The 11,823-nt window shown below is 29.9% G+C and overlaps 1 protein-coding gene across 1 annotated transcript; it reads left to right on the forward strand.

Moving 5' to 3' along the window:
* Nucleotides 1–3,726: 3,726 nt before the first annotated feature.
* LOC101507058 (ubiquitin carboxyl-terminal hydrolase 8-like) lies at nucleotides 3,727–11,817 on the forward strand. The gene is made up of 13 exons (XM_004494205.3): nucleotides 3,727–4,039; nucleotides 4,273–4,479; nucleotides 5,431–5,572; nucleotides 5,723–5,782; nucleotides 5,866–5,961; nucleotides 6,484–6,834; nucleotides 6,939–7,079; nucleotides 7,250–7,420; nucleotides 7,855–8,112; nucleotides 8,269–8,420; nucleotides 10,320–10,892; nucleotides 11,141–11,414; nucleotides 11,513–11,817. Exons 1-13 carry the CDS (start codon nucleotides 3,747–3,749, stop codon nucleotides 11,618–11,620), a joined length of 2,826 nt encoding a protein of 941 aa, XP_004494262.1. The 5' UTR covers nucleotides 3,727–3,746; the 3' UTR covers nucleotides 11,621–11,817.
* The last annotated feature ends 6 nt before the right edge of the window (nucleotides 11,818–11,823 follow it).

The raw sequence follows: 11,823 nt of genomic DNA on the forward strand, positions 1-11,823 counted from the left end.
TATATATATATATATACATATATATATATATATATATTCGTAATTTATTTGGTCCCTCGTAAAAATTCATTAAATTTCATAAATTAAACAGTTTAATAGTTTTATATTTACCTTATCTGTTTTACATATAAAAAATTACAAAAATTGAATCTGCATGACTATTGTATCTTATACTCAATATTTTTGTTGTATTTTAAAATTATATATTAAATTGAAATTATTTGATAAAGTATATAATGCTATTAAAAATTTATTTATATATGATCCACTCAATAAAAATTATTATTTTGACGATTAAATTAATTGATTTTAATTATACAAAAACTTATTAAATAAAATAATTCAAGCAATAGTTACTCATTGAATTAACAATAAATATATTATATTCTAACATTGATTTATGATGTTGTGAAGATTCAGTCTCTTCTGCCAAATCAATTTCTAGTGATTTGGTAATAACATAGAGAACAAATTATATACCTTAAATATAAATTAGTTTTATATTGACGTGTAATAAAAATCGAGTACGAAATTATTATTTTCAAAAAGTGGTTATTGAATATAATGCATGGCAATATGATGAATATCCATCGAGTGACATTGTAAAATTATTTTAGATCTGCCAATAGATATACTAAAACATATACTATACCTAATACATTCATTCTATTTAGGTGGTTTATTTCAAATACTTAACTATTGGGGGTAGCTCAGTGCTTTCTATGTATATGTATACATTTCATTTCGTACACCGGATAACAAAATAAAAATCGGATGATTTGGTATAATAGTAAAAAGATAAGTATTAAATTCAATATCTTGCATATTCAATATCTATTAGTGTAATTAGATGAGACAAATACAAATCTCCTTGCAAGTGTTTAGATCTAAGGTGTTCCTTACCTTAGATATTTGTTTGCCTTAAATATTTATAAAAAAGAAAAGTAAACTATTTAATATCATAGAATTTTGTTGGACATCAATACTCTGAAGAAAAAATTAATTTAAAATTTAAATTAATTTAAAATAATTAAATATAAAATAATTTTATGACATTAAATAATTGGATGTCAAATATCATAATTCAACAAAATTTTAAGATGCGAGAGTGTTCAACAACAAACATAATAAATATATAGATTTTTCTTACCAAAAGTTATAAATAAAATATAACAATCCGTCATAATTTAAACTCACTATTCTCAATTAATTTGTCTTCATCTAAAATTCATTAATCACTTATGTTTAATTATTTAACTGACCACTACTAAATTTTTTCAATTTAAAATATTAATCTTCTTCGTTTTAATAGAGGTAGATAGGTGACACCATTCAATCAAAAGAGAGAGTGGAGGCTTTTATTTGTTTTCTTAAATGTGACTGAAACACTTTGGTTGAATAAAGTACGTGACATTGTTGTCGATCTTTTATTTCCATCTGCAACATAGTACTAACACGTGCATTTAAAAAAAAAACATAATTTAATATTTTATTAAATTAGTCTTTTATATTTATAAATTAAATTATTTTTAGTCATAATCTCATTTTAATTATTTTTCATTATAAGTTTTTAAAATAATACTATGAGTTTTATTATCAATCAAATAACTAACAACATAATAAATTTTAATGTGATTTTACGATATAGATCGATAAAATTTTATGTTTAATTTCAATAACTCTAAAATCTATTTTACTTAAATTCTCTACTGTTTAATTCTTTTTCTAAAGTGTATTTGTAGACTTATGTTTTTATGAGTTTTGCAATAAAAACCTCTTAATAATTACACGAATTTATTTGAAAAACTGAGATAATTATGAATTTCAATTTTGCTGATTTGAAATTAGGATAATTATTATAAATATTTACAAAAATAAAAGGCGAAATTGATATTAAAAAAATAAATTTAATTACACTTTTGGTCCCTCTATTATTATTATTATTATTATTATTATTATTATTATTATTATTATTATTATTATTATCAATTCACGAAATTGATCCGTTTATTTTAAAAGTCGATATTTTTAATCTCTCCTTCAGATTTTTAAACTAAAAAAATGATGATTTAATATATTTTAAATAACGTAACATACAAATATATCATATAAAACCATATAAATGCATTAATTATTCATATATTATTGACTAAATTAAAAAAATAAAAATTTATGAAGTTGAAAGTCAAAATTTTATGGTGTTTTATTTTAATTTAATAACTGTTAATCAAACTACATCATCGTATTATACATCACATTATTTAAAACATCTTATATCAATATTTTTTAGTTAAAAAGTCAAAGAGATCAAAACTGTCGACTTTTAAAATAAAAAGACAAATTTTGTGAATCAATAAATATTAAGAATTAAAATTGCAATTAAACATAAAATATATACATAATTAACTCGTTAAAAAAACTAATTTAGTATTTTTGTATAACTTAAAAAAAACACGTAAAATGTATTTTATCTTAACAAAACTTAAAAATTAATATAAAAATTTAATTTTAAATAAGATAACATAAATTAAGAGTAGAAATGATTTTTCTTCTCCGTATTCAAGACACCAAATTAAAATATCCTGTCAACTATCTACCTAAGACCGTTATATTTCTGTTAAAAAAATCTCATATATTGAAAAAAGATTACCAAGCCTCGTAAGAACCCTGATCCTTATACTCCCAATAAGTTATTAAAAACACATTAAAAAAAAAAAGACTGAAAAAATAAGCCTTTAAGTGTTGTAGCATATCCGTTAAACCATCCAAAAATTAAGTGTTGTATCTTTTAATAAAACAATATTTTTTTTATAAATAAGGTAGTTTAATTATTATTTGAAAGTCTAATCAGAGTTTTTAAATTTAAATTTGAAATATCATATTCAACTTATTAATTTTAACATTTATCAATCGAACTATGATTTAAAAATAAATAATAATAAATTTAATATAAAATAATTTTTCACCTTTAATAATAATTTATCATTAAATCGTAATGAATAAATATCTCTTTAAATTTCAATATAAAATAAAAGTTTAAAGATCATACACTATTAATATTTTATAAGTTGAATTATCATTTTAGTCCTTTTATTTTTACTTATTCACGAAATTGATTTATTTATTTTAAAAATCGACAATTTTTGTCCATTCACATGATTTTCAACTAAAAAAATGATGGCGTGAGATGATTTAAATAACGTGACAAATGATAGGATGTTGTAGAATGATTAATACCTATAAAATTTGAATAAAACGTAGTAAAAACTTGGATTTCAACTTCAATTTTTTTTTCTTCGTATTCTAAATTTAATTAATGACATATGAATAATTAATGTATCTAAATGGTTCTATATTATATAATTGTATATCACATTATTACAAATATGTCAAATCGTCGTCTTTAGTTCAAAAATATAAGAAAAACTAAAACGGTCGACTTTGAAAATAAGATGACTAATTTTATAAATTAATAACAATAGAAAGATCAAAACTGTAATTAAATCTATTTTATAATGACAAATTATAATCACGTGATGAAACAATAAAATCAATAATTTCTATTATATGTATAAATAAAACTGGTTTATATAAAAAATGCATGATTTTTTTCTCATACAATTCAGACAATCCTTATAGATTATATTGCTGAATATATTATTTTTGAACTAATTAATTAATTGGCAAAAAAACTAAGAGTCGTGTGTTTTAAAACGGGGTGTCTTTTGACCCAAGAAGGAAGCGTTATGACCCGTTTAACGGAAAAGCTCCGTTTGTCTTTCTTTCTCCTCAAACCGACCCGTTTTCTCTCTCTTCTTTCTCTCTCTACTCTCCGTCTCTGCAAGTCCCTTGCTCGTTCTCTACTATCCCAAACCCTACCTTTCTTCTCCATGGACAATCTCTTCTCCGATAACGCCGATTACCTCTCCGACGACTTCGATTCTTCGTACTCCCTCCGTCCTCACCGTCCTCACCGTCGCTTACTTCAAGAAGATGAACGTGATTTCGCCGACGAGAGAGTCTACTTGCTTCCCTACAGGTACCTATCTTCACTCCTCACTCACTCAATGTTCATTCTCTGCTTTAAGAATTTATTATAGTTTCCGATTTTTGGGGGTTTTTTCGCTGTTCGAGTTTCTCGCAACTGATTCGTAAATACGTGGCGTAATTAGGTTTGATTGATTTTTGTGTCCTTAAGAAATTGAAGTCACGATTTGTTACTTGCATTATAAATGAATTAAATCGAACTTTTTTATTTGGATTTGAGTGAAGGTGGTGGATAGATGCAGAAGGAGTTGAAGGTGATCGTGTAGAAGGTGTTTTGTACACAGTGTGGTCAAACTGTGATTCTGAGTCTGAAATTTTGCTCCATCTCAAGAAGGAAGAGGATCGTGAGAAGATTAAGAATTTGGAGGTGGGTTTTTCAGGTCGTCATTATGCCTTGGTTCCTGAAGGAATTTGGTTGCGTGCTCTCAAAAGGTGAGCTTCAATTTGTTACTTTTAGGCACTGTTGTATTGAAATTAAGCTAAAATTTGTGGTCTTCTTGGGAGTTGACAATGCATTGACTCATTGAGCTGTAAATTTATGTTTATGTTGGTCTTTCCAGTATGCTGTTTTTGTTTGTGATTATTTGCTTTTTTTTTTTTTTTGGGGAGCAATTGGAATCGGGCCTAAGAGCTGATGGAGTGTTCTAAATATTTGTTTAGGGATGTAGTAATATGGAAGTCTATTGCGTGTTGGGGTTGCAACCTCTTTGTGGGCTTGTATTTGGTACGTATTTAAGGGATGTGCATGGTGTGAGGGCCTTCTTGATGACATTGTATTTTGAATGAAATTTGTGCAACCGGATGATTTCTGTATCATAGTTATGGGATAATTACTTGTTCAATATAAGTGGTTCTAACCTTACATGGACATAGAAGGACAATCAAGTGTAGCATTAAATTTGAGATAATCATTCTAATTCCTGTATAAACAAAATGCTGTTTTAGGATATAGGAAAAATATGCTCTGTTTGTTAGGAACAGTCTACCTGGTTTGCATGCCCTTATTTAATACGATTTTTCGTTCTGTGCATGATGTTAACAGAAACAGTTACACTTATAGAGAAAATTTAGATATTTGTGAAAGTAGTTTAAGTCTTTAAAATTTACTCATATGCATGATTATGTAAAAATATATTTTGTTTCGATAATATTTAGATATAGGAATAATTCTAAAGACATGATAAATTTTGAAGGGTACCGGAGTTGTCATCTTATAGAAATTCAATATTGATTTGTTGTTTGTTCCCTTTCCTACTGGTATAAATTATTTTAGCATAGCAGAGAATAATTATGGTTTATTTCATGTAAGAAAATAAATGCTGGTCTTACAAGCACATATAATTCATACTAGTGAAAATTTGATTAATCTTACTCTTCTTGTAGGTATAACGATTTTAATAATGCGGTGAAAGATTTTGGGAGCCTCTTCAATGCAGAGGATTGTTTGCCAGATTTGTTCCCCTTGCAAGTTAGGATATTTGTTTCATGGGAAACCAGTTCACTGGTAGCAAAGATAAGCCAAAAGGTCCAATTCATGATTTGTTTGTTTTCTTTTTCCGGATAGTGTTTGGACAGGGTTAAAAAAATTTCTTAAAAAATGTTCGTAACCTGCTTTTTGTTTTATTCAAAAGTAGCTTTATATTATGGTAATCGATACTTTACGACATGATTTCAGGAAAATTTGTCTGACTTCTACAAGAAAGCTAGTGACATTTTCAATTCTGCATATAAATCAGTGAGTTAACTATTAAATGATTTTGTTTATAAATTGTCTATGTTCCTTTGATAATGTATGATTCTATGTTATGGATGATGCAGTTGTATATTTGGGACTTTTCTGGGCAGACAACCCAGCTTTTAATAAATGACAAAGCTAGGGTGCCAAATGATTCTCCTGGTCAACTTGGAAAAGAGGTAGTTGCTGTTTCAACTTTTTCTTCTTTGTATTCTTTTTCTATAACTTCGTTAAAGATATTTCAAGTTTATGTTGGTCCACAAGGAACTAGATGCTAGACAAGTTATGGCAGAATATTGAAATTAATCTATAAACCATACTCCCTCTCCCTTAGACAAGTTTGAGATTTCTTTGTCCCTTAATATAAGACTCTTTTCTAAATTTCACATGTATTAATAATTTCTTTACAAAAATACTCCTATTTAATTTACAATTGGAAAATGTAAATCCGTTTTCTCTTTCTTATGATATCAATAATTGCTATTATGGAAAAGTAGCACATTTTTGATAAATTTATTGCTTCAACAACTTTTCTTCATACGCCGTGAGTTTGGTAGGTGTGTCTTATAGTAAGGGACAGATGAGTATAATTTTAAATTTTAGAAATATGTTTTTAATATCTATTGTTAGTTAAAAAGCTTGAAATCAGCTATTTGGTCTTTTTATAAATTTTTGACTGCTCCATTTCCATGTCTATGCAGGTTCTTTTGGAGTTACAAGTTCATGGACTTTCAGATTCAACGAGGGGTAGTCGAAGCAATGGGATGATATCAGATAGGTCTCAGATGGAATGTTCTTCCAACAGTGGCCCTGTTATGATGAATGGAGGCACCGACAATGTTATCCCCTATGTAACAACAACAAACAACTATTTTCAAGGCAGTAGCTATAGAGCAGTCCGATCTTTGGGCTTGACAGGATTACAGAATCTTGGAAATACCTGTTTTATGAATAGTGCCCTTCAGTGTTTGGCTCACACCCCAAAGCTGGTTGATTTTTTCCTTGGAGATTATCGTAGAGAGATAAATTATGAAAATCCCTTGGGAATGAATGTATGCATTGTTTTTTCTTTTCATGTTTTTTGTCATTTCTAAGCACGGTTCTTTTTTGTTGGTATTAATATATTCTCTCTCTCACTCTCCATATGTTTTTTCAGGGAGAACTTGCTTTAGCGTTTGGAGATTTACTTAGAATGCTGTGGATTCCTGGAGCAACACCTGTGGCACCAAGAATGTTCAAGATGAAACTGGCTAACTTTGCTCCTCAGTTTAGTGGTTATATGCAGCATGATTCTCAAGTTAATACCTTCAACTTCCTCGCCTTTTTTTTTTTAATTTCTCAAAACATATATTATAACAATTGCTATTTCCTTGTCCATCTCTTATCAATGTTATCATTGACAAATTTTCCGTTATTGTGACATGAGATGAAATAATCTTATAAAATCTTGAAGTTTTTGGCTTGCAGGAACTGCTTGCTTTTTTGTTGGATGGACTGCATGAAGACCTTAATCGTGTCAAACGAAAGCCATATCATGAAGTTAAGGATGCAGATGGCCGTCCGGATGAAGAAGTGGCAGAAGAGTATTGGCGAAATCACCTTGCTCGCAATGACTCGATAGTAGTTGATTTGTGCCAAGTAAGTCTTTTAAGATTTTTTTTCTTCTTATTGTCTAAGAATCTCATACTCTTAAAGTTGCAACATACTGTCATTTAGGGTTCTGTGCTCCCTAAAAGTTTTCTGTACCAGTGATGCATAAAAGATTTGATGGATATAATCAAATAGACATCCCAAAAAGGAATTTTATTCTGTTATGTCAGATTACTATTAAATAAATAAGGTATTGGTCTATTGAAGAAGTTATTGGTTTGTAGACCTGGCTTCTAGTTGCTACTGAGCTCACTTTTTATTGAATGGTTGCATGTGAGGTTTAAAACATGTTTTTAGTGTTTTGTTAAAGGAAGAAAAAAAAGCAATATCGTAATTAGAAGCAAAGAACAGTTCTAGATTTCCTCTAGTTCAACAGTTCTTACTTTTTAAAGTAAAATTTATTTCATTCCATTATTGTACAGGGCCAGTTCCGGTCAACATTGATTTGCCCTTTTTGCAAGAAGGTTTCTATCACCTTTGACCCTTTTATGTACCTATCTCTGCCATTACCTTCTACAACAATACGGACCATGACTGTGACCGTCATGAACACTGATGGGATCACATTGCCTTCTGCAATTACTGTAACAGTGCCTGAATGTGGAACACTTAAGGATCTTATTGGGGCCTTAACTGCGTCTTGTTCTCTAAGAGATGATGAAACCCTCTTGTTGGCTGAGGTATTTTGCACCAGTATTTTGTAAAATTATTGCTTGTTATCCCCTGATTAATTTAATTGTTATGTTATATCTGTTAACATCAATTCATTAGGCCAGTGCAAACACATTCATGTGTTTGTTTTAATTTTAAGTCTGATTTTATTGTCTTATATACAGGTATATAGGAATAGGATTTTTCGGGTATTGGAGGATCCATCTGATTCATTAACTGATATTAGAGATCAAGATAAACTTGTCGCTTACCGGGTGCAAAAGTATACTGAAGGTAGCCTCTTGATTATTTTCACGCATGAACGATTGGTGGAAAGGTAAGCTTTTCTATGCCTTAAATCCTTGATTCCATTTCTACAAACTGAAGTATTTTCAGTTTGTTCCTACAATACCTTTCCCTATATGTTTGTGTCACTAATAATTATCGCATACCCCTTCACCTGAAGTACACACTCTCACTGCAGACATCATGTTGTGATAGAATTTGTTTGCCACGTGGCAGGATCTCAACTGTTTAGAGCATATACTCCTAGAGTATCCAGTAATTTTAATTTTTCACTACCCATATATGTAAGATTTTGTTTGGATGAGGGAATGTAATATTTTAGAGGAATTCAAATCCTTTAAGCAAATTACATTGTTTGGATAATAAATTTGAAATTTTTTTAAAATGAAGGGATTTTGTGAAGTATTTTATAGAAGTTAAATTTAGAGAATTTCAAATACCACCTAAAAACTAAGAATTTCAAATACCAACTAAAAACTAAGAATTTCAAATTCCCCCTTTATAATTTATGAATCAAAAAAGGGTCACTATAATATATTTTAAATTTACAATGTGATCCTTTATTTTTCAAAATTTTCATATTAGTACCTATTTTTTGATAAATTGGTCCCTAGTTTTTTTCTTTCAAAATTTGCAAATGGTCCCTAAACTTTTCCAAAATTTCATTTATGCCCCAAATTTTATTTTTGCCTCAAAACTTTTGAAATTTATAAAAATAGTCAACTTTAAATAAACAAAATTTATGAATGAAGGGAATGAAATTGAAGCATTTGAATTGCTTAGAATTTTAAAATGCTAGAATTTTCAATTACTCCATTCAAACACATTCTAAAAATTACATTCCCTCAAAATTGTCTCATCCAAACATACTCTTAAAAATTCTAGCAAATTACCTTGTTTGGATATTAAATTTGGAGAATTTTCAAAATGAAAGGATTTCATGAGGTATTTTGGCAAAACTTAATTTGGAGAATTTCAAATATCACCTAAAACTTAAGAATTTCAAATTCCCTCTTTACTTTTTATTATATGAATCATGTAATGGTCTCTATAATTTTTTAAAATTTATAATTTTGACCCTCTGTATATCCAATATTCATATTAGTCCCAAATTCTTATTTTTTTTGCAAATTAGTCCTAAAAATTGCAAAATAGTCCCTTAACTTTTCCAAAATTTCAGTTTTGCTCCAAATTAATATTTATTTTTGCCTCAAATTTTGAAATTTATAAAAAAAATCAATTTTAAAAGAAAAATTCCTTTATCCAGACAATTAAATTTAGAAATGAAAGAAATTCGATTGAAATATTTGAATTGCCTAGAATTCTAATTTCTCTAGAATTTTCAATTATGGATTTCCCCATCCAAACACACTCTGAGAGTTTGTTTGGTAGTTGGGAGGATGACTTACCGTTTTGGAGGGCTTTAAAATATTCCCCAAATCCTTTCCTTTTTTTGGGATACTCTCGAAGCAAAGTACGTATTAATCACAATCCTTCTCTTCTCCCCTCCAAAAACACTCCCGAACTAGGTAAGGGATTCCCCTCGTCTCCCCTCTCCCAAAGGTTCCATCTCCTTCTAACTCCCAAACAAAGCCTAAAGGAACATTAGATTCTACTTATTCATGTGGAACACCGCCAAAATTTGCGAATAATCTACCTTGTGGCCTAAGAATGCTAATCTGAATGGTTTGTTCAAGTCAGGCTAAAATGTCTTGAGTGTAAAATAGACATACATTGTTTTGTTCTTCTACAATAGTTGGTTGCCATTTTTGAACTTCATGTCAGTAAATTTTGGTGTTACTTTTCAAGTGCGTGTATTTGGTAAATGAGCCTATTTTTGGAATTGATCTGTTGTTTGGTTGTTTCTCTATTTTCTGATATTTATGTTCTTTATTGGTGCACACTAAATTTATTGTATTGTGTATTACAGTTTCGGGAAGGAGAGGTTTGAAAATAGACTGTTTGGTACTCCAGTTGTAGCAAGGCTATCCGGCATAGCTTGTGGGTATGATGTTCGTAGAGAGTTTCTGAATTTAATCAATCCATTTCTCATGCAAAATACTGAAGAAACAATAGATGAGTATGATAAGGATGACAATGTTGACGACGACGATATTAAAAACCTAAATGAAGCTGATGACTTGGGTGAAACTAGTAGCTCTGCAGTAATAGGAATTGATGCTGTCTCGAGCAGCGAATCAGAGGATGACACATATTTGTGGACTGACTTTGAATTCTATTTATTATTTTCCGGGAGAGGAAATGAGATTGTTAAGATAACATCAAATGAACCGCTTCCAGTCACAATGTTGTCCGGAAAGCTGGAGGTAGCTGTGGTATGGTCAGATAAGATGCTTAAAAAGTATGACATAAACCTGCTTGATTCATTGCCTGAGGTTTTCAAACCCCAGTTATTCACCAAGAGAACACAAGAATCAATATCTATTTACAAGTGCCTTGAAGCCTTCTTAAGAGAGGAACCTCTTGGGCCAGAAGACATGTGGTTAGTAGATATATAATAATAGCTAATATGTTATTTTATCTTTGAATGTTTTCATGTTCCGAGAACAATTTATCTTCTATATAACTCATCATCATGTGTGTATGTTTATCGTGAACAACCTAGTGGAAAAAGGCTCTGATTGTTCTTTTATATGTTGACCAAGGATACGGTCTCTTAATGTTCTAAAATGTCAAACATATATATTTTAATTCTTTCAATGTTTGACATTGCAATTTGATGTTCATAAGGTACTGTCCTGCCTGCAAAAAACCTCAGCAAGCAACAAAAAAGCTAGACCTTTGGAGGTTGCCTGAAATCCTTGTTATTCATTTGAAGAGGTTCTCATACAACCGATTCTTCAAGAACAAGCTGGAAACTTTCGTTGACTTCCCAATTAATGATCTGGATTTGTCAACCTATGTTGCTCACAGGAGTTTTCCGCTTTCCAACTGCTATATGTTGTATGCAATTATTTGTCACTATGGCGGGTTAGGAGGAGGTCACTATACAGCTTTTGTCCGCGTAAGTACCATGCAGTTGTCTGTGTTTCAGTGATTAATTTATTCTATGCATAATGTCGTTCTAATTATGCGTATCCGACTGTATTTATTTTCTTGCAGTATGGCCATGATAAATGGTATGAGTTCGATGATAGCAGGGTTGCCCCCGCGGATGAAGACATGATAAAGACTCCTGCTGCTTATGTTCTTTTCTACAGGAAAGTTTAGACGAAGAGGAAACCTTTAGATTCAGTTGTGTAATTAGTCATAGCAACATGGAAAGCTCGAGGCGTTTTAGACCTTTTGCCTATACAGTTGCGCCTGGCTTTCCTCAAATTGCTGCTTAAGCGCTTGCGGTTTGGTTTTCTAGAGACTGGTGAAGAGAAAATAGAAGGATTATTTTAATATTGTACAACTTTTAGAATCTGAGG

Source organism: Cicer arietinum, chromosome 3, assembly GCF_000331145.2.
Source record: "Cicer arietinum cultivar CDC Frontier isolate Library 1 chromosome 3, Cicar.CDCFrontier_v2.0, whole genome shotgun sequence".
NCBI classification, from domain to species: Eukaryota; Viridiplantae; Streptophyta; class Magnoliopsida; order Fabales; family Fabaceae; genus Cicer; species Cicer arietinum.

Bases quoted from the DNA above. Each gene is read 5' to 3' on its own strand.
- LOC101507058 (XM_004494205.3), top strand. From the start codon at position 3,747: ATGACCCGTTTAACGGAAAAGCTCCGTTTGTCTTTCTTTCTCCTCAAA. The intron at 6,835-6,938 runs GTATGCATTGTT...ATGTTTTTTCAG, and splicing joins AAAATCCCTTGGGAATGAAT to GGAGAACTTGCTTTAGCGTT. The intron at 8,113-8,268 runs GTATTTTGCACC...TCTTATATACAG, and splicing joins AAACCCTCTTGTTGGCTGAG to GTATATAGGAATAGGATTTT.